General features: G+C 34.6%; 1 protein-coding gene across 10 annotated transcripts in view; it reads right to left on the reverse strand.

The window, feature by feature from the left end:
• Window positions 1-438: 438 nt before the first annotated feature.
• Pcmt (Protein-L-isoaspartate (D-aspartate) O-methyltransferase) overlaps window positions 439-25,005 on the reverse strand; it is a 60,735-nt gene continuing 36,168 nt past the window's right edge. For 6 of the 10 annotated variants that reach the window (XM_069830948.1, XM_069830951.1, XM_069830955.1 and 3 more), the window contains 2 exons: window positions 8,050-8,188; window positions 439-1,420 (listed from right to left, as the gene is read on the reverse strand). In XM_069830948.1, the coding sequence (XP_069687049.1) occupies window positions 8,107-8,188 (82 nt within the window). In that variant the 3' untranslated portion in view covers window positions 439-1,420; window positions 8,050-8,106. The remainder of the gene's footprint in view (window positions 1,421-8,049; window positions 8,189-25,005) is intronic. The other 4 variants (XM_069830954.1, XM_069830957.1, XM_069830958.1 and 1 more) reach the window with 1 other exon arrangement.

The raw sequence follows: 25,005 nt of genomic DNA on the forward strand, positions 1-25,005 counted from the left end.
TGTGGACATTAGATGATTGTCAAATGAAATGTACTGTGGCTTATATGTATACTGCCATTGTCTTGTCATGTTCCCAGCTACAAGTAACGTGTATTAACCCTTGCTTCTCCTCTTACAGCTGTGAGAGGGGAAGCAAACAGTGTACCTATGAGCAAAGATTTCTACAGTGAACAAATGTCTGTAACAAGTACTCAATGACATAGCGGCTGTAGACTGGCACAAAATATACATTTCTTTAAAGTTTTCAGAATTCCCAAAAGCTAATTTAAACAAATAAAATACACAAAGTCTGTAGAATACAAAATTGTTTAAAAAAATTAAAACTCATTTAATATGTGAATAGTTTTCAAACTTACAATCTTACCATTGGATTTAATGTTATAAAAAAAAATCTTCTAATAAATAAGGTTCCTAAGGTGAAGAAAGTAGTACACAGTATTTTACAATTAAGCAGAATTTAATCCTGAATAAAATATACACTTCTTAATTTTCTAAGTTTAAATTACAACAGCACTTTACAAACAGATAAGAACATAATTCACAATTAAATCACAATTTACTGCTTATTATGATACTTTTCTTAACTTAATGCAAGGAATATTAACCCCACTTTCAACCTGAATCAGGTAAAAACAAAAGCACAGTTGTTACTCAAATGTAAGGTTTTTTTTAATACATTTGTTTTTTAAAGGAAATCCATAGTTGTTAAATTCTATACTGTTATATGGCATATATCAAGGAAAATCATCAACTTACCAAAGCACTGTCTTCAAGAATCAACAAAATATCACTATAAATTTAAGGATGACTCAGAATAATATTAACAAAGTTCAGGCAACTTTATTATTTTCATTATAACTTTCTTTTGTGTGTGTGTGTGTATATGTAGTATGTGAGTGTGTGTAGTGTGAGTGTGTGTGCATGCGCACAGTCATGTATATTATATTTGTGTATGTCCTCAAAGAGAGAGGATAATAAATTATTAAGTTACATATAAAATAAATATAATTATAAATTATCCCATTGTAAAGCTACGTAACAGTATAGCATTCCTAGAACATTGGCCTAGCTTTACAATTAACTTAAATTTATAAGGTACATTAATCACTGAAGAGAATTTACCTTAAATTATTTTACAAGTTGCCTACTTAAATTTTACATCAGAATTATAATTCATAAATTAAAGTTGAAGCAACTATTATACTTTGTCTAACGTGTTATTGATATCATTCCACAGAATGAGGGATTAAACATGACTTTCAGTTCAAGACGTTCACATTCATTGGTTATGAATTTGGGGATCCCATGATAAAATCCATCTGAGAGCACCAGTTAGGTAGGAGTCATGTGAGCATACAGCACCTGGGAGATGGGCAGAAAACGAGTTGCTTCATTGCCAGTGACCATTCACAGCTCATTTCTGAAATAAGAGTAAATCAAAAGGGAAAAGGAACAAATGGGAAGGCAAATTTTCTCAATTAATTATCAGTATGCACTGCGAAAAATAATACATTGCATTATTTTAAGCAAAGACACTATGTTTTGTAAGTAAACATTTTCTAAACTAAAATCAATTCAAAGTTAGTTGCTAAAGCTGTGAAATGTTACTAGATGCAAGTATTGTAAAAAAGATTCATTGAACATTGGATTAATTTTTAGCAATAGGACATTTTTTGATTCTGGTATACATAACTCTCTCATTCAAAACTGATCTAGACAGTAAAATACGCATTACTGTTTTTCACTACACTACAAATTACAGAATTTATTTCATGCATACAGAGAAAATTCTCCATAATTCGTCACTCAAACCACCGTCTGTTCAAATGTACTTAGTAAAGTTTATTAATTTTACAATTATTACATTTCTATTGAAACTTGATACCAGTTTTACTACACCAGATACTTATATGGAAAACAAATAAAATAATAAAATATGTTTATATAGAAAGGACCATTTAAAATTGCTGACAGAGTGAATGAGTGTTGGGAAGATCCATGCTGCCTGGACCGGTACAGGAGAGGCAGGGACACAGCAGTCAGCTGGCGCACCAGGGTGTAGTGCATGCATGGTGAAGGAAAGTAAATGTGTGAGGTTTAAGACGTAATGTGCACTTCAATAAAGTAAATAAGTAAGTACTAATGTTGAAAATTATGTAGATCTTACCTTATATCAAAGCAACTGTTGAAAATAATTTACACGTCTCTGAATGCAATCATTACAGTGACATAGAAGATTTTCATACACCTGCTGCAGCTTATTTTGTGTAATTTATCTTAACACTTGTTTAATTTCATTTCCCAGAGCTTCAAAAGTAAGTGGATTACTTTTGTACACTTCCTGCTTTCCAGTACAGGAAAGGCAAGGAAAGATGGGGTTGGTTTTCTCAGTTGCATTTCTAGAAGCAACTTATCCTTCTTATTAGAAGCAACTTATCATCATGGTGTGGTACACTACTGAACAAATAAAATCTTCTATACTGATGTGATGTTTGCATCCAGAGAGGAGGATATTATTTTCAACAAGTGCTTGATAAACAGTTAAGTTCTACACAATTTTCAACATTAGTATTTACTTATTTACTTTATTGAAGTGTACTGTGTATTTACTTTTCTTCATTATACCATGTGCTGCTTGCTGACCATCCACTGTGTACACCCCTTCTGTACTGGACCAGACAGCACGGATCTTACCAGCACTTGCTCATACTGCAACCAGTTTAAGTGCTGGCAAATTTTAAATGATCCTCTCTATACTTTCTCCTTACAAAATCCACTCAACATCTCATAAAATGCTAAAAAAGTTGACCAGAAAAAAAAAAGGTCAAATGCCCTATAAATCAAAAACACAATTTCAGAATGCTGAATTATTGTTGATATAATCAGTAGAGGATTCTACACTTCTGTCAAGTGATTGAATCCTGTGCACTACAGGAAATGCACTATCAGAGCTTAACTTTTTTTTTACATGCCGTACAAAGAAAAGTGTTATCTGTGAACATTAATTGGTACAGATTTTTGAACCAGACTGTTACTGATTATGAGACATGGCTCCGTAACTTAACTCCTATCATAAAAGAGCAACTATGATGTCTAAATATACTAGTTCACAAACGAAAGTTGAAAATTATTTCTCTGCTGAAAATTAATAAAAAGTAATAACATCTTCACGACTTTTGAACTCGTTTATTGTGTTACTAGTGGTATTTATACAATACGCACCAACTGTTAATGCTGAGAAGTGTTATGTTACATAAAAAAAATTGAAAGAAGGTAACATGAGAGAAATAACCTATTTTCTCAACGACCATGTCATCTTCTTGCAAAATGCTGCAAATGACAAGGTAAATCCGGAACTTTCTGCAAAGCTTCCACTGAAAGTACTGAAACATTCATCAGACAGTTCATATTGACCCAGAGCCTTTCAGCCTTATGATATTGTTAGGGTTGCCAACTCTCCCATATTTCCCAGTATCTCCCATATTTGGCAATAATTTTCAATAGTCTTCCAGCTCCTGTATTTTTCTTCTCTTTGAACATTTTCCTCCCTTATTTTTTTCATAATGTAGAAGCTTTATTTCGAACATTTATTTTTTCCGTAAATGAAGATTTTATTCAAGATGATCAATTTTGTTGTTCCAGAGATGCATTAAAATGTGCAGTCTCTATAGAAGGTAACTGCTTGGCAGAAATGGGTTTCAATGCTGACTAGGTTAAAATAAAAAATGTTAATATTGGAGATTTGAAAAAACTGGTAAGTTTTGTTCTAAGCTTACCAGAAAGTAAGAAAGTAATGCTGATAGACAGAGAGAGAGCAATGGTGTTTTCTCTCATGAACAATAAGTGAACAGATGTTTAAAACAGGAGCGCAACACATCTAATCAACTGAAAACTGCAAATCGTAATCAACTTCAATTACAGAGAATTTTTAAATTTGTAAAAAAAGATTATTAAAAATCATTATGCGAGGCAAAACCTGTCTCAAAATACTCTAAATTTAAGCTTAACTGTCGCCGATTCCTTAGTCTCCCATATCTTCTTAAAAAAAAAATGTTGGCAACCCTAGGTATTGTTTCACAAGCAATATGAGGGGAAAGAAGTATGTGCAGAGGGAAGAAATGGAACATTTTAAACAATGAGAATCTCGTCTTTTGTGCATTTCTCATTCGTAATTTCTTGTCCATTTTTGGCAATCACTAATAAGAATAATATTTTTAACTACTAGAATGACTTCATAACATTTTTCTTTTATTGTGAGATTTTATGAATATAACTCTCAACAAATGTGCGTTTTTAATTAAAACAGAAGAATTTACTAACTGCTGACGAAAAAGTAGCATGACTTAGTCATTGTCAATGTGATGACACGAAATCAGACCTGTTGACCGGAAGTTACAGTTTTGATTACTACAAATAAGGATGAATGTGATGTATAGCTACAAGTAAGGGAGTCTTTATAACCTGTCTTGATAATATAATTTTAATCTTGAGTGGTTTTTAGCACAGACACGTATTATATTCGATGACATAAATACGGTATTTTCACGTTCTTACATTTTCATGGCAAACCTAACTTTAAGCAAAATTTAATTAGAACATACAAATGAGGTTTTGTACCTCTCAAGGTTTAAAATAGAATCAAACGTATAAGTGTGAAACACATATAACTGAAATAAATTAACATGGAAAGAATAGGAATTTTGCCAGAACACCAAAAAAAAAAAAACATATATGTGAGAAACAAACAAATGAAGTTTTACTGTAGCCTACTAATAAAACTCATGATACAGCATCAAGCTTACTTGATTATAATATAAAGCATAACTCTGGTTGCCTGCTAATGACGTTATTAAACAATACTCATATTGACATATCTGTGTATTAACACCTGACCGTTTTGACAGGATCCCAGAAATGACAAAATTACCAGCACTGAGTAAACTCTTTTTAACTCAAAATTTTCACTTTAAAAGTACAACATTTTTTTTTTAGATTAGGCAGTCAATGATTACCTACTATGGTATGGTGAATTAATGCTTTCTCTTTACATCCATATTTGAACTAAACCCAACTGCACTATTTTTGTAGAGGAATATTTAATCCTGCTCAGCACAGTACGACTATTGTGTATGAATCTTTCAACTAAAACTTAAACAAGAAGTCTCATTAATAGATATTCCCTGTAGTGGCTGAGTTGTTAGATCTTCAGCCTGTCATGCACGTGACCCAGTTAGAGTCCCGGTCAGGCCTGGTCATTTGAAAAATCTGCAGTGACACTTATGATGAAGTCTGCAATTGGAGTTTTCTTGGGGTTCTCCCATTTTTCCACATTAGGTACCATTCCATTTGATTTCCATTCTGTTATCATTCCACAGTATTCCCTGAATGCCAGCTAGCAAATGAACGACTGGGGTTGTCTGCTCGAAATCTGGATACACAGCAAATCTTAGTGTAGTCAGCCAGTGTGAGTTGGGAATACATCATACTTAAAGTTAAGTACAATAGATATTCTAGGTCGCAAAGCTAGGTCATAATGCTCCCTTTCCAAATACAAAAAATATATACAGTAAAACCTATCTCAAGCGGCCACTAGCCATTCTTAAGAAAAGGTCGTTAGTACAGATGATCACTAAAATAAGGTTACCAGTATAACATTTTTTAATAGAATCAGACCTCATTTTATTTCATTACAAGATATATTGAATTTTAAACCAACTATTGGAAAAGACAGCCTACATGTAACTAGTAATGACAATGGAGTTAGGTTAGTCAACTTTGCGACATCAAAAAATTTAATTGTCAAAAGTACAACATTCCCCCACAAGGATATACATAAATATACTTGGACTTTTCCAGACGGAATGACACACAACCAAATAGATCACATCTTTATAGATAAACGAAGACATACTAGTATAGTAGACATTCGAACTTGTAATTCTGACCATTATTTGGTAATTGGAGAATTGAGAGAAAGACTATCAGTAGCCAAGCGAGTAGAGCAACAAGCTAATTTTAGTAGATTCAATATTCTGAATTAAAGGACGAGGAAACTAAGCAACATTATCAGGTCGAAATTTCAAATAGGTTTGCTAGTTTAGCAACTTCCGACAAAGCTGAGGAAGAGTTAGATGTTAATAGCGTGTGGGAGAATATCCGAGATAATATCAAAATTGCAGCTGAGCAGAGCATAAGTTATCACGAAACTAAGAAAAGGAAACCATGGTTTGATGAAGATTGTTCCACTGTAGTAGAAAGAAGGAAACAGGCAAAATTGAAATTCTTACAGGATCCAATTGAGGAGAATAGAGATAATTATTTCAATGAAAGACGGGAAGCAAGTCTACACTTAGGAATAAAAAGAGAGATTACCTGAAGGAAAAACTGAATGAGGTAGAAATAAATAGTAAGAATAAAAACATTCGGGATTTATATAAGGGTGTAAAGGAATTTAAAAACGGATATCAGGCAAGGGTAAACATGATCAAGGATGAGAATGGTGACTTGCTTGCAGACTCTCATTCAGTCCTGAACAGATGGAAAAACTGTTTTGGACAACTACTAAATATACATAGGCCAAATAGAAAGGATCAGCACGAAATTCAAATACAAACTGCTGAGCCATTTATACCGGAACCCACACTTTCTGAAGTCGAAGATGCGATAGAAAATCTGAAAAAGTACAAATCTCCAGGTATTGACCAAATTCCATCAGAATTAATACAAGAGGGTGGAAGTGCATTATCTAACGAAATTTATAAGCTTGTACTTGCTATTTGGGAAAAGGAAATTGTACCAGAACAATGGAAGGAGTCCATAATCGTACCTATTTTTAAGAAGGGGGACAAGACTAACTGTAGTAAATTTCGAGGAATATCACTTTTGTTGACGTCCTACAAAATTTTGTCGAATATCCTTTTGAGAAGATTAACTCCATACGTAGATGAAATTATTGGGGACCATCAGTGTGGTTTTAGGCGTAATAGATCGACTATTGATCAGATTTTTTGTATTCAACAGATATTGGAGAAAAAATGGGAGTATAAGGGTACAGTACATCAGTTATTTATAGATTTCAAAAAAGCATATGACTTTGTTAAGAGAGAAGTTTTATATAATATTCTTATTGAATTTGGTATTCCCAAGAAACTAGTTCGATTAATTAAAATGTGTCTTAGTGAAACTTACAGCAGAGTCTGTATAGGCCAGTTTCTATCTGATGCTTTTCCAATTCACTGTGGGCTAAAGCAAAGAGATGCACTATCACCTTTACTTTTTAACTTCGCTCTAGAATTTGTATTTTCTTCCATTCTTTTAAAATCCCTTCTGTCTTTTTGGCAAGTTTCATAGGAGAAATTCCTTTCGAGAATCACTTTTCTCCTTTCCCACAAACTTAAAATCACCCTTTTTTTATCACCCATTACTGTACATATACGCTGTATCATAGATTCACTGACTTCACACAACTTAATAACTAAACTGGAGAGAATGTTTTTTCTGTAACAATGGTATTGTTGACGTAAAACTGCTCCAAATTTCAGCCACAGAGTACAGTATTCAATACATTTCCAAACAAGCATTTTTAATGATCTTGCACACCATTGGCTTGTTCAATCATGTCGTCCCATTCACTGTCGTGAGTAACAAAGTTTACAACTTTGTTTACTGGCAGCCTAAAGAGTATATGAGGAAGGTGCAAGGTGGCCATTTAAATGAGGGGTTATTTACATACATAGATGTTATGGGAAAAATATATCGGTTCCAGAGAAAAACGACAGTTTATTGAGGTGACTTGAGTGGAGGTGGCCATTTCGTCAGGTTTCACTGTATCAGTACTAGAGGATTGTTTGCATTTGCTAAGCACCACACAACATTCTCATTCCTCTATAATAACAAGGATATTGTGTAATTTTTTTCTCTGATCAACTTATCGAAGGACTTATCCATAACCAAAATCTTCCAAATTCCTTCTTGTTTGCAAGTTTACAGCCTTCCTATATCTACACCAAAGTTATACAAGAAGTATCAGTACTAGAAGATTGTTTATACCTGCTCAGCACCACACAACATTGCCACATAGGATGTAATGTAAAATGAAGTCTGCTCTCATCTTGGTATACCATGTACGATGAGGAGGATGACGATGATGGCGACGACGATGTAGCATACAACTTGCGCAGCATAGCTTCTGCATTAAAAAAAACAATTTCTGGAGGAAACATTCGTAACAACATGCTCCTATTTCATCTCTTCAGTACTTCTTCCTAAGTAAAACTGACTTGGAACAAGTTTATTTCTTTATCTCTTTTCTAGAAGCCTTCCAATGAATTATTATGTTTAATACAAACAAATGTTCACCTGCATCTTCTTCAAACTTCCAAACTGATTAAAAAAAATATGTTCGATAGTTTACAGGGAAAAAGCTGCACACAAACAAAGTTCTTTGATATCAGGGATACTGATAACATGTATTTGTCAAAATCTCAACATAAATTTTTCATTGTTGCAGCATTATACTATTACTGCAGCTAATTTCTACATAGTAACGGTCTTACTAATAAACAGTGTACAGTTTTTATACGATACTTATGCAGAGTTGAGAAAGAAAATGTTACTAATAAACCATGCATAAGCAATGGATGTATAAGCAGCATGTAACTACAATATATGGGAATTGCTTTGTAGTAGTTAGATACACAAAACTCCTTGTTTAAGCATTGTATATAGAGAAAATAAATGGCCGTCCCTCTAACTGCTGTTCGTATTGATTATCATTTTATGATGGTTGCCTTGTAATCACAGAAGAAAAACCAAAAAGCATAGAATAATTAGAATTACATTGCTGTAGTTGTACCCTTTGACCAAAATATAGCGTGTAATCAATCAGGCCTAGTTCTACTATCAATACTTAGCACGGCACACTAGTGCACACTATCAGATGCAATAGAGAACCTCAGATATTCTATTACCTTTTGTAATGAAGTAACGACGAAACTATGATGTAGCTGTGTAACAGTTGTACTGTTATACACGACGTATATAGTGATTATCATTGTGTAAGTATAAGACAGTTAAACATCTATATAAGAGTTTTATTAGTAAGACCGCAAGTATAGCCTACTACTTTCTAAATCTGCATATAATGATAAAGTCAAAGAAGGATTAGCGAATTCCAAAAAAACTCCTCACATAAACAAATTTTCTGTCACTTTTAAATGTTAAGAAGACTTTGCAGACCCAAAATGTCCATAATATAATGAATATTTTTACTAGTTCCTCTATTAGTTTTTAACAAATAAAAGAACCTTCAGTCGCCAAAATTTGATGTCCAGTAATTCTCTAGAACCATAAAATATAACTGTCCCATCACCTGACAGACACAATGAACTGCTTGTTTATTTAAGCTTTTAAATCAGATGTGTCTTTTCTTTTCTGGTACATTAATGACTTACAGTTTAAAGGCATTTTTAAATGTATAGATGATATTTATTATTCTAATCAGTCATTTTTTTATCTTTCACCTGCGATATTAGTTAAAATCTTTATTGTTTTCACATTCATAGTATAGCTCTAATGATATTTCGATTGCATACTGGCTCTACACACAAATTATTGAAGGTTTATGTTACGAGCAGAAACAGATTTTTGGGTATTCTGCTGTATCCTGGAACTTAACAGTACCAACTTTCGAAACTACATACAGGTTCCATAATCAGGGCATAAAGGTTCGACTGCATGGATCACCTACTCTACTGGTCTAATTATGTCAGACTACTTCAGATGACTGAGCATAGATTAATGTTTCGATCTTGTTTGTGTAAAATGGGCAGAACCAACTTTCGAAACTATGTACAGGTTCCATCATTAGAGTAGATAGGTCTGAATGAATGGGTCGCCTACTCTATTGGTCTAATTATGTCTGGCTACTTCAGACAACTGAACATAGATTGATGCTTCAATCTTGTTTATGTAAAATGGGCAGTACCAACTTTCGAAACTACATACAGGTTCCATAATTAGGGTACAAAGGTCTGAATGGATGGGTCGCTTACTATATTGGTCTAATTATGTCTGGCTACTACAGACAACTGAACATAGATTGATAATTCGATCTTGTTTATGTAAAATGGGCAGTACCAACTTTCGAAACTACGTACAGGTTCCATCATGACAGATAGGTCTGAATGGATGAGTCACCTACTCTATTGGTCTAATTATATCTGGCTACTTCAGACAACTGAACATAGATTAATGCTTCAATCTTGTTTATGTAAAATGTGCAATACCAACTTTCGAAACTATGTACAGGTTCCATCATTAGGGTACAAAGGTCTGAATGGATGGGTCGCCTACTCTATTGGTCTAATTATATCTGGCTACTTCAGACAACTGAACATAGATTAATGCTTCAATCTTGTTTATGTAAAATGGGCAGTACCAACTTTCGAAACTATGTACAGGTTCCATCATTAGGGTACAAAGGTCTGAATGAATGGGTCACCTACTCTATTGGTCTAATTATGTCTGGCTACTACAGACAACTGAACATAGATTGATGCTTCGATCTTGTTTATGTAAAATGGGCAGTACCAACTTTCGAAACTACGTACAGGTTCCATCATGACAGATGGGTCTGAATGGATGAGTTGCCTACTCTATTGGTCTAATTATGTCTGGCTACTTCAGACAACTGAACATAGATTAATGCTTCAATCTTGTTTATGTAAAATGGGCAGTACCAACTTTCGAAACTATGTACAGGTTCAATCATTAGGGTACAAAGGTCTGAATGGATGGGTCGCCTACTCTATTGGTCTAATTATGTCTGGCTACTACAGACAACTGAACATAGATTAATGCTTCGATTCTGTTTATGTAAAATGGGCAGTACCAACTTTCGAAACTACATACAGGTTCCATCATTAGGGTACATAGGTCTGAATGGATGGGTCACCTACTCTATTGGTCTAATTATGTCTGGCTACTACAGACAACTGAACATACATTAATGCTTCGATCTTGTTTACTTATGACAGGCAGTGTCAACTTTCGAAACAACATACAGGTTCCATCATCAGTACAGATACGTAGATCTGAATGGATGGGTCACCTACTCTATTAGTCTAATTATGTCTGACTACTTCAAACAACTGAACATAGATTAATATTACGATCTTGTTTATATAAAATGGATAGTACCAACTTTCGAAACTACGTACAGGTTTCATCATCAGGTCAGATAGGTCTGAACAATGGCCGAAACGTCAAACACGATTCCTTTTTACCTTTTTTGAAGTGATAGCAAAGTTTGGATCAATCCGTTTCTTGGTAATATACTGTACATTATTTATCACAGATGGGGAAAAGTGGTACAAATACAGAACTGGTAAACTATAGGAGGGAAATTGTAGTAGGCAAACTGTAGGAGGAAAAGAGAAGTAGGTAAATGTAGAAGCAGGTAAGCTATAGGAGACAAAATGTAGTATGCAAACAGAAGTAGGCAACAAGACCTGGAATCACATGTTCTGATGAATGATCCATAACTCTGTACCAAGAGAAATGAGCTCCGACATCATATGTTGACCAGTTGGAAATCACTGACATAAGAAAACTAATTGCTGGAGTCAAATGAGATCCTCAAATGACATGAACATATACTATAATAAAATGTATGCGAAACAGAACTATAAAAAATTCATTCTAGATTTATAAAAATAATATTGTTATTAACAGAGAAAAAATTCAAATCATTGGATTTAAAAAATAATTTATTTTGACGAACTGAAACACAGTTAAGATAAATTTAAGAACCACAAAGCTCCAGGAGTAGATTAGAATTATTCAAGTATGCTAGTCTTAATTTTTTACCAAGCAGATTTTTATATCTGCTTTGGAATGGACAAGACATCCCATAAAACTGGATTAAATCAGTGATAATTCCCATTCACAAAAAGGGAATCCAAAACTAAAGGAAAATTATAGAAGCATAAGTCTTTTGAACTCCAGATACAAAATATATATAGGGCCTATACAAATATTCTCAAGAACAAATTATACGAGCATTTTGAAGGTATCACTGGAGAAGAATAAAATGGTTTTTGTAAAGGCAGGTCCCTTGCTGTGATGGTCATTTTACATAAATTGCTAATTGAAAAACACAGAGAATTCAATTTCAAGACACACATTGCTTTTATTAATTTTAAATAAGCTTTCGATAGTCAATAGAAATAAATTATTTCAGGTGCTAGCAGATGATCATGTCCACCAATAGCTTTTAATTAACATTTGTAACATTTACAAAACAACTTTGATAGCAGTTCGAACTAACAGCAGACTTTCAGATTGGCAACAAATTCATAGCAGAGTAAGACAAGGCAGTGGCAGTGGCCTATCTCCATTACTTCTCATTATATATATGAACAAATCATTAAAGATTGGAAACAGATGTGTGATAGTTCAATTTCTATCAGTCGAAATGTACAGTCTGATAGTCTTCTCTTTGCTGATTTAGCCCTAACTGCATGTAATAACGATGAGCTTCAGTATTCAGTGCTTAATCTAAATATAATCAGCACAAAATACAACATGGAAATCAATACTGAAAAAACAAATGTCATGCCATTTCGCGGAAAATACCTGGTTGCAAGCAAAATTTGGTTAAACAACAAATTAATAGAAATAGTAAATGAATTTACAATGATAATACAATAAAACAATGGGAATAATCAACAAACTTATGAAGCCTTTCCTAGTACAGCGACACATAAGAATACATTAGTATAAAACCTTAGCTAGACCTGTACTGTGTTATGGATGTGAAGCATGGACAAGGAGAAGTACTGATATCAGCAGAATAACGGCAAGTGAAATGGAATTTAGGAGAGCAACACTAGGATATATTCACTTGTACAGCAAAAGAAATGAGGATATCATGCAAGAACTTCAATATTACAACCTGTCTCACAATTTACAAGTGGAAAAACTATGTCCAACAAATTAATCAGAATAGACTTCCAAAAGCCATGCTTCAATAGCGGTACAGTCTCCAAGGCAAGAGACCTTTGGACTATCCAAAAAAAAAAAAAGGGTGAACTGAGAATGACACTGAGATCGTAACAGGCCTTGGGCCTTATACTTGTTTGCATGATGATGATCAATGTAAGCTTTAATAACACTGCAGGCCTACAAATCAGAGTCTTAATGATAGGTACAACATAGCCATTCCACGTTCACAGGCATGACAGTTGTACTCATTTCTTTAACTTCAAAGTGTAAATTTTAATATTAAATTTCAATAAGAATTGCAAATACGTCAGTGATATTAAACATAACATATTAATGTCTGCAGTAAACAATTGTGAGATAAAAATTGTAACTATCTTCTGATACATTACACTTTAAAAATGCATCATGGGTGTAACAGTATTTGGAAAAGTGATGGTGTTAATGTATAAGATGCAGATTTCTGTAAATCAGAATGGGAAATAATTTTCGTAAGACAACACCTACTAAACATCTTGTTAAAAGCAAATTAACTTTTTCATGATATTAAATAAAATTATAATAAGTTCGCATTACCACGGGTGTGACTCATCTGATTTTCCAATCAATAACTAAGCAATTTATGACATCTTAATTACAGGAAAAGTGATTTTCCTTTGGGATTTCATAGTAAGTTCACCACATACGTGGTGTGTCTAAAAAGTTCGGTGAATGGTGTCATATCTGAACGGTAACTTGGCGCATGTGCTTGCGCATGCGCATGGTTCTTCAAAGACTTGGGGAGAATTGATACACAGCAAGCAATACATGTGACTGGCAGTGTAAACAGACTGCAACCAGTTGAAAGTAGTCAGTGTGAGAGGAAGTGTCACAGCGCAATGGAGCAATGTGTAAACATCAAGTTCTGCTACAAATTGGGGAAGACTGCAATGGAGACACATGGAATGTTGGTGCAGGTGTACGGGAGGGAAGCCGTGAGCAGAAAATGTGTTTACGAATGGTTTAAACACTTCCATGAAGGGAAGGAAACAATTGAGGATGAGCCACGTTCAGGTCAGCCATCGACAAGCAGAACCCCAGAAATGATCGAGAAAGTGCGACAAATGCTGGCACATGATTGGCAACTGACTCTAAGATTGATTGCGGAGGAATTGGACATTAGCAAGGACACGGTGCACACCATCGTCAGCGATGATTTGGGTAAGCGGAAGATCTGCTCCCGATTTGTGCCGCACAAGCTCACAGACGAGCAGAAAGCAAAATGGATGGAAACTTCTGGTGATTTCATTTCCATGTGTGACCAGGATCCATTGCTTCTGAAAACCATCATCACGGGAGATGAGACTTGGTGCTACCAGTTCGATCCGGAATCAAAATCACCAACTTCCTAGCGACCAAAAATAAGCCGTCTGCAAAAATCCAAGGTGAAAACACTGTTGATCGCCTTCTTCGACAACAACGGCATCATCCACAAGGAATTTGTTCCTGCAGGTCAAACCATTACTGCTGCATTTTACCAGTCCATTTTGAACCGATTGCTACAGCGTATCCGGCGGGTTCGGCCAGAGTTGCACAGGACTGGAAAATGGATGCTGCTCCATGACAATGCCAAGTCATTCAGTTAATTCTGATGTTGTTTGGTGCAACAAGACCGACAATCGTGAATTTCACTGTTACTAGTGAATGGCAGTAATAAAGGCCCAACATGCATATTTGTTATTTGATTATTCCACAATAAATCACGTCACTAGAAGTTACGAAAACGCGAAAAGTTATGCTGGCACCCTCCGAGGAAAAATGTGTTGTCCACAACTTGACTGTGAATACCTTGCTCTGGTGTGCATTTTACTTATCAGTTGAGAGGTAATGAAATACAAATCTTTGAAGTGGATCTTTATTTTATATAATTTTATTAATAAGGAAATGAAATGCCGAATGCTTATAGGCTATAATGGTGGCAATTACCAAAATTTCCTCATTTTCATATAGTAATGTTTTTGCGTGCACAACTGTAATCTATATCTATATATTCTTTTCGGTGAACAAATTTCTGGTCACTCCAGCTAATTTAATTTCACAGTTTTGACTAAACAACTTTGTGAGAGACCTGAAATTTACGAAAACCAAGTTCAATTATTATATTCTAAACTAAAATTAGCAACTGTTAGAGTCTAGCACTACTGTCATGATATAAAAAGTCATAACAATCTATAACACTGTGGCATTTGTTTTGTCTGCCACATTTTCTTTCCTCCTTTTTCCTTCATCCTTCTCCTCTATTTAAGTTTTATTCCTCTCCTTTTACTTTATTAATTTCATTTAATTTATGTTCTTTCTTCTTTTTCTTAATAAAGGGCAGTTGTCCTCTCTATGCTGCCAGGGGTTCGAGACTTACGCTAGCATTTTTCTCTCGCTAGAGCACAGCAGTTTGACTCTCAGTTCTTCTGGGTGTCAAGGTTAAGTGCTATGGGTTCAATGATTGAGTCTTTCGAATTTCTAACGGTTTTTATGTTTTCCTGTTTTGGACTCTATTCTGAGTGGAGTAGTCTGTTATCAGCAAGTGTCGCAGTAGCATCGACTGCCTGCAAGACCCTGTTCCATATTGAAATTTTGATTCTGCACTACTATTATTGGTTGTACGAATACTTTTACTACAGGCTCAGTGTCTTTGTTCGACTTTCTATGTTGTATACTAGGAGATTATGCATGTACAATAGAACCTCTATTATCTGTGGTAATGAAGGTGGTGGACTGAATAGTTAATCGAAAAAATTGGATAATACATACCATAAAAGATTTTGATAAATTTAGTGAATAATACTGACACTTTCGTATTTTCCTCCATGATCTTGTATTTAACACGCTAGGTAGATGATCATAAGTTCACTAATTTAAGTCTGGTTGTTAATGACGGGTTTTTAAATGACAAGGAAAGTTACTGTAATGGCTGTGTGTGGAGAGATGGGAATAGTGGAGATCTCGTGTTGTAAAGTTACATATTTTACACACTTTATTCTTAATTTGTATTAAATTGCACACAGCTGTAATTCCAGTCTCGTATTCTGATGCGAGGTAAACTACAGTTCCTCTATCCCCAAACCACTCATTGATTTGCAATTTTTTTTCGATACTTAGCACAACACGATTTCTTTTCATACCCGTGGAGGACATTTTATATGTAATCGGGGTGTTACTGTATACTGGTCTATGAAGTAAGCTTACAACTCTAATAGTAGACCATACTGTGTAAAGGTAATTACTTGTAATAACACTCTCTAGAAAAAAAACGTGCTAATATAATGTGCAATACCTATTTCATATATTTCTATAGCAAAAAAAAAAAAAAAAAAAAAAAAAAGGCAAGAGAAAGACAGACAGTCAGATAATCCGCCAATTGGTTAATAGAGTGACAAATAATCGGAGTTCTACTGTATATTGGTGAGAAATACTGTTTCTGGTGGTGAACTGGTGTGCAAATGAATTAACCGAGTTTTATGGTGTTCTTGTTTTCTATATGTAAGTGTACATTAAGATTTCCTCCTGAGACGCATGTGTGTATATTTCAAGATGAGATAGTTTCAGTTTGGTCTGTATTTTTTTTATTTTAGTAGGTTATTTTACGACGCTTTATCAACAGCTTAGGTTATGTTTGGTCTGTAACACCATGGAAAAACATGTTTGGTCCAAATTTAGTAACTTTTATATGTTAATTGAATCTGGCAGTTAAAGTTGAGATATTTAAGATCCCCTACTCATACAGGGGAATAATTCACTTGGTTCCACATTATAAACATATTAAGGAAAGGCTTACACAGAAAGAAACTGTCAATTCTGCAAGTCTGTCAACACCCTACTGAAAAATTTGCAAAAGTGACTAAACGTGTTTTTCTCATGAACTCTTCATTTATATTATGGTACCAGTTAATTCCCCCCCCCTCCCTTCCCTCGCTAGAGATCGGGGTTATTTTAGGATTTTCTTTTACTATGTTGAGTTGTTACCCGTCTCTTGCCAGGGAAAGGGGAAGGGAATGGATATGTGTGTTGAAGCACTTGTGCCTGTGTGTGTGTGTGTGTTTTGATGTTAATAATTTTCAAGCCAATGTGTTAGTATTAAAGTGACTTTTAATTGAATATTGGTCATATTTATTTCTTTTTATTATCACAAGACAACCCGACAGTTTTCCATCTGGGTTTCTCCTACTACTCAATACACAATTGGTCCATGAATAGGTGCGTGGTTTTATGCAGATGCTTCACAACACTTTTTCTAAAATGAACCCATCTTATTAATTACAGTGATGTGAGTTGCAAAGTTGGGAACGGACCATAGTCATCAAGTCACTTTACAGATTCTTACAAACTAACTTTCAATGCAATGTTATTACATTGTCTATACTGTGAACATGAAAGAAACTATCCAACAAGCATCTATAATGAACACCAATCAAAATACCCCTCATTTCTCATGAAAAGAAGTACTGAAAAGACTACAGTGGACTTTGTTTTTTTTTTAGTTGGTTATTTAACGACGCTGTATCAACTACGAGGTTATCTAGCGTTGATGAGATTGGTGACAGCAAAATGAGGCTGAAGATTCGCCATAGATTACCTGGCATTCACCTTACAGTTGGGGAAAACTTCGGAAAAAATCCAACCAGGTAATCAGCCCAAGCGGGGATCGAACCCACACCCAAGTGCAACTTCAGATCGGCAGGCACGCCGGTGGCTTCTTTGTGTTGTCAGCAAACAGCTGGATACAATAAGAAGGTTGACTGATTATAAACTCTTATGAGTAAGGACCGGATTTTTATGTGAAATATGTGCATATTCATGTAAGAAAAATAGCCTGAATATGTACCAAAATATGTAAAATCATGAAAATATTTAATATCAATATCTGGCAGGTATAGGGTAAGTAAGACTCTTCAGTTGTGATTTCATAGAGTACCCGACCTTTTTACCGCACACTTGACATATTACTACGTATTTTTCCATCTGTAGTGAAAGCTTCGTCCATTGCAATCCATGATTTTATTTTTGTTTTTAGGGTTGAAGATACAGGGGCCATTTTAATTAGTTAAAAGCAGTAGATAAACTCACTTGCACTTTATAGGTACTGTAAGTACTAAAACTAGAGAACAGTGAAATGAATGACACAACAGTACTGCAAGTCATTGTTTCACTTTACTGGAATAGAAGAAAATAAAAAGAGATGTGGAACACATGAATTTTAGCTGCTCCCTGTAAGAAACAAGTACCTACTAAAACCTCAAACTACAGGCATTTACAAACTGTTGTTTGAAAAGTGACATTCCTGTCTCATTCAGAAGGATAGGATTATTCTAGCCGAGAACCATACTTTCTAATTGCTCGGAAAATCCCATTTCCGTATAAGTCTACTAAATTTAAAATAAAGAGGTCAAGCAATAACCTGAAAGTCTCATTCAGACTTGACACAGGTTTCCCTGGAAGAATTAGGAAGAGGGTGGGTATGGTTGCAAATTGCATGGGAACGGCTTGTTAAGACTTGTGCAGAACAATTATAGTTCGAGACAAATCATGTCATCCTCATCCCATCCACTGCATGAAAGCAACGCTACTTTCTGAGTGATTTTTACAATACAGGATAGTTGTATGAGAAAGGTTGCCTTTTGTTCACTCAATTACAATGGGCGGTATGAGGTGAGCGCCTCTATTATTTCCTGAAACTAAGGATGTTATGTTTTGTCCCGGAATATGTCCTTTCTTGGGTAGGTAAAAAGGCTTTTTAAATCTGTGTATTTCAAATTGTAAACTTCTCCAGCAGAAGTTTTTTTTTTTTTTTTTTCCTTTCAGAGAAGTAAAAAATGAATAAAACCCTTAAATAAGTAGATTTATGTAATACCAAGCCATAATATGTAATGTGGGGTAAATAAATAAAAATATGTAGTATCGAATTTTAATATATTAATGGTAATTACAAGATTCGTAAAGATTTGTTATTTATATACTCTTAGGTTGAAAAGAATATAATATGTAATTACATAAAAATCCAGTCCCTACTTATGAGCAGTCTTTAGAGAAAGCTCAGTGCTGGATGAAAAAAAAAAAATGCGATCATCACTCAATTCTGACGAAACTGTTTTGGAGAGGAGAATAAGAAACTGCTTATAATCTAATATGTGAAAGATATTTCAGGGATGGATTCAGAACCTAAAACAATAAAAAACAGTTAAAGTATTCGTCTGATTATGCCTTGTTTCCAAGTCTTCCACTAATTATTTACATATATGGCTAGCATAGTCATTTAAATGTTCACTGACAGTGCCCAATATTTCATAGAAGGATTTGGAGATAGTTATTTGAATAAGGTCCTGTAATGTCGAGTTATTTTTTTAATTCTCTTGGCAAGTGTTGTATGTAAAGTGAATATTGTTAGTTACCGTACATTATTAAATGCCTGAGAATAAACGGTAGTCAGAGCAAGAGATATGTATATAGAAAAATTCCTACCTATTGTCTGAGAGAGATAAAAACCTAAATCCATGGGGTTTTTATTTGTGGAACTATTTCAGCACTTGTTTATTCCATACTAATTGACAACACTGGAACACTTTACCGAATTTTGAAACAAGGACACCAACAAACCTGAAAAGTCTCCTGGCATCTTTGGGTAAGTACAGAGTTCTTACATTTTCAAAGGCAAGTATATACTGTAGTTGTTCGAAAATAAAATGAAATTATCTGCAACTTGGAAACAAAAACGAAAGCAGACTTTTATTTACATAACTTTTTTCATCATTTTTTAAGTCTTGAATTCACTCCTCTGGCATTCCCACGTGTTATACAATTTATGTGTATGTGTGTGTATATACATATTAAGTGTGCTTAAATTCGACAGGCTCATGTCAGTAGATTTACTGGCATGTAAAAGAACTCCTGCTGGACAAAATTCCAGCACATCCAGCGACTCTGATATAACCTCTGCAGTTGCGAGCGTCGTTAAATAAAACATAACATTTATATATATATATATATATATATATATATATATATATATATATATATATGAATGAAGACTGAATACAAAAGCAAACTGCATTTCGTTTACTTGCAGACATTTCCACAACTTCTCACAAAATAATTTCGTCACATAACACAGTACGAATTATGTAATACCAGAATAAAAAAAGACATTATTGCAACAACCTTTTACATATATTTATTAGCGAGATTATAGACACGCGGAAAAATGTTCGCTATCAGAGAGATCAAAATTATTCATTGCTAGCTAATGTAAGGATTAACATATTTTAATGTGAATTCGAGTTATGAATTTAAAATCAGATTCTGTCATAAGGTGATTATGCTATTAAATTCTCCATAAGACAGACAACAAAAATTGCTAGAATACCGTTTTTTGTCAAAGATACAGCACAAAACCAATGCTACTAAACAATTATCTTACACAAATAATAGACTGTTAACACAGTACAGAATACAAAGTAACTGACAACATAAAGAGGAAAGTAACTGAATTCTCATTTTATTCATTTATACGGTATATATGTAAATATTAAGGGCTTATCATTATCTCCTGGTTTAGTTGCCTCATGAGTGATGCCTTATTGGCGTCACTTGTAAGGTTCAAACCTGTCTTCGGACAGTTGACTAAACAATAAACAATTCAACATTAAAGAAAGTTAATGTGTTCAGCACATACAGGGTTGTTTCCGATCTCTGATAATGAATTTGAATAGCATTATGTGTGTTAGGAGTCACACAACAGCTGAACTATTGCGCGAGATGACAAACCAGTAGTGAGTGATCTCATAGTCAGAGTGCACGGCGACTCACGGCAGAAATTCTCAAGAAAATTGAGCCTTCTTGGGAGGGGTACATAACAACCCTTTCCAATGCCAAGTACAGTTAAGTGAAAATAAAAGAAGCCTGCAATAAACAAGGTTTCGTTATTTCCAAGAAAGTCATCTTCTGTGTACTTAATAAGAATAGTAAAGCTCGAATGGAATTAATTTGTATCATCTCGTGGGTGCGGCGACTTGTGACAGTGGGTGCATTTGCTTGCTTTTTCCACTCTGGAATTAATCCCATCTGAGCTTTGCCAGTCTTATTAGATATACACAAGATGCCTTTCTTGAAAGTAACGAAACCACGTTTTTTGCAGGTTTCTATGATTTTCACGTAACTTTACTTGGCATCGGAAAGGATTGTTTTTTTTATTGGGTTATTTTACGACACTGTATCAACATTTACGTTATTTAGCGTCTGAATGATATGAAGGTGATAATGCCGATGAAATGAGTCCGGGGTCCAGCACCGAAAGTTACCCAGCATTTGCTTGTATTGGGTTGAGGGAAAACCTCAACCAGGTAACTTGCCCCGACCGTTACTCCATAGGTGTGGACAGAAAGGACTGTTATGTACCTCTCCCAAAAAGGCTCGATTTTCTTGGGCATTGCTACTGTGATACACCGTGCACTCTAATTATGAAATTACTCACTACTGGTCTGTCATCTCTTGGTGCAATTCTGCTGTCGGTGTGATTCCTGACGCACATGACATCATTCAAATTCGTTATCAGAAATCGGAAACAACCCTGTATTTCTACAACTGCTATTATTCAAATTAAAATATATTCGAAGAAACGGATACATTATGATTAAATCTACCGCACTTATTAGCGATTTTACCTTATTCAAAATTATTAATTTTGTGTATATTGCATTTTTTTTTCCAACTATAGTCAAGCTCTTGCTATAAGAAATTATCAAAACAACATAATGGTACAACACCTTTCAATATCGAAATCTATCAAAGCAATTCATTCTTAAGTGACGGCCAGAACACAGAAATGGTCAGAGAAACAAATGGTAACATTTCAATGAAGTTTATTTACAAAGAGATTTCTCTGTAATCTCAAAAAATTAGGCTCATTCAAAAGCATTTACCCTGAACTTCAGAGTTAAGGTTGGGCACAGGTATATCATTTCACAAGCAAAGATAATAATTAATACATTGCATAATGTATAATATTTTGATTCCACGTTATGTAAACTTGTGTATCTTGCCTTTATACAATATTTCACATTCAAAGAACCAGAATCTGCATTAATATAATTTCGAATCTTAAAATGTTCACTAAAAATTAACGAACAATTATATATTTCCCTACTCTATGTGAATAGCCTACTTCTGTGTATGGCCATGAAAGAATAACATCATTATGGACTAACTTGATGGTTTTCGTAAAATATACAGGTTTAAGTATTTATGAAATTACATTAAAGCATTTTCTGAATTGTTCAAGGCAAACGAACAGGATGAATGTACAGCCAGACATACAAAATGAAGATAATGTGCTTTCTGCAAAAAGTCAACATATCTAAAGAATTACTCCATTTGAACTGATAAGATTCTAAATTTAGAATAGTATATTGTATGAAATATTTAGCTTACACAGTATTTTTCAAGCAGAAATTGTAACCAGATGAGAATGTAATTATCTTTCATATCTTGGATACTATTAAGGAAGCAACTTTCTGAGAGTTTCTGGCCTAAATTTACATATTTAATATCTTAATATCAATCTCCTCAGTAGGAAATAAACCCCAATACCAGAAGAATAAACTGTAAGTGTTAAACACACAGAAATATTAAAATTTTAGGGCAACCAAATTATAACTGAACCCATCATTTTCAGAATCCTGTTAACATGAGAAAGATGCAAAGACATTCAGAACAACTTGCTATAAAATCCATCTTTCTTGAACAAAAAATAAAAAGCTACTCAATTTGTTTAACTATCATAATTTAAATAAGTTAAAATATAAATGTTATCTTCATAAACAGCTCAAGATCCAGTTGATCATGAACAAAAGAAATATGACTAATTAGCACAGACAGTATTTGCAGAAAATACCAATATATAGAGTGTCCCTGAAGTTCCAGTACTCAAAAGTTTGTGAAATTATTATGACTATACAGGGTAAAAGCAGATGTCCTTTATAATTTAGTTTCATGCAACCTGCATTTATAGACCAGCTAAAACCATCAGTTCCTGGTAAGCAATTACTAGGAACAGATCAGTTTGCATGTACACTCTATCAGACACACATTATTTAATAATAGAAATCATTAATGTACTCTCAAATGAATGAATGATGTGAATGAAATGCATACAGAATAGCACAAAAATGTTTACATTGTTTGTTCATCAATAACTTTGGAATAAATTGTGATAAAATTCTTATTTTCTGGAAAATTGCAGCTTAATGTTATTAGTTGGCAGTGACCAGATGAGAGTGCAAGTGTGAAAACAAAATGGCGGATTCAAGGTTGTCATTCGAACGACATAAGGCGATTTTAATAATAATAATAATAATACTAATAATAATAATGATTTATTTGACCTGGCAGAGTTAAGGCCATACGGCCTTCTCTAACACTCAACCAGGTACTTTAAGTTTTAAAACATTAGCGAGGTACAGTGACAATGAAGGAATGAGTTTCAAACAATGCTGCCGACACATCTAACAATTACACATATTTGGCACAAATTCAGATCCAATGGTATAACAATGTGCATAAAGGACATTCCGGGCGACCTGTAACAGCAACAACTGCAGCAGTGCAGCAGTGTTACAACAATTTAGAAGTCAGAAGTCTGTGAAACAGTGTGCACGGGAAACTGGAGTCAGTTCATCAAGTGTACAGCAAATTTTGAGGACTGCAAAGTGGAAGGTGTACATTCCAAGACTGCTGCATGTAATGAATGAGGACGACCCTGATCGACGAATTGAGTACTTTGAATGGTTTGAAAACATGGTGCTCGAGGATGAAGAATTTGCAGGGAACATTGTCTGGTCTGACGAGACACAATTCAAACTGAATTGTACTGTAAACCACCACAATTGCGTGTACTGGATCCCGAAAATCCGCACATCCATCAGGATAAAGCTGTCGATTTACCGGGACTTAATGTGTGGTGTGGTTTATCCTCTTGGGGTTGATTGGGCCATTCTTCTTTGAAGGCACAGTTACCAGAGCGGTATATCTCGAGATGCTTCAGACAATGATTGTACTAGACATCTGAAAGCTGTATGGGAACGAGAAGTTTTATCTGCAACAAGATAGTGCCTCAGCCCACTACCATCGAAATGTCAGGGTGTATCTGGATGAAACTCTACCCAGACGATGGATAGATCGAAGAGGTGCTGTCGAGTACCCAGCACGGTCTCCAGACCTAACACCTCTCAATTTCTACTGTGGGAGGAGCCTAAAGGTTGTTGTTTATTGGGAAAAGCCAGCTACACTGGATGCGCTACGAGAACAAATCGAAATTTAATGTCATGTGCAGCTATCACACTGGATACGTTACAGAACTTAGTTCGTGGAGCAGTTAGGTGGCATCGACAGTGTTTGGATATTGATGGTGGCCACTTCGAACACCTACATTAAGCTACAATTTTCCCAAAAACGAGAATTTTATCTCAATTTGTTCCAAAGCTATTCATGAACAAACAGTATATACATTATTTTGAGCTATCTGTATACAACAGAAGATGTACATTATAACCACACACCATACTCTGTTTCAGGCGTTAACTGTATATTCCACAATAGCTGATCACTTGGCACAACTCTTAACTCCATTGTACAAAAGAATAACATGTTTTTAGAACGGTCTTATTATGGCACAAAGTGAGCTGTTACCATATGGTACAATAGACAAGAGGAGGAACAAAGACTACTGTGTCAATTCTATCTTAATGGATTGCATATCATCTAGAATTTACAAGGGCAGTTGTATAACATTTGAGTATTCAAACATACAGAGTGGATCATATTGACATCCACAACATCATGTGCTAGATATGTTCCCTTCCCCTTACAAGAACAAGTTCACATGTTTGCAAAATTTTTGTGACACACTTTTTAATATCATGGGAGTGGCCGTCCAGCATACAAGGGTTATCTTTATAATCCCTTTTCTTCAAATAATTC

The sequence above is a fragment of the Periplaneta americana genome, chromosome 7 (assembly GCF_040183065.1).
Source record: "Periplaneta americana isolate PAMFEO1 chromosome 7, P.americana_PAMFEO1_priV1, whole genome shotgun sequence".
Classification (NCBI taxonomy): Eukaryota; Metazoa; Arthropoda; class Insecta; order Blattodea; family Blattidae; genus Periplaneta; species Periplaneta americana.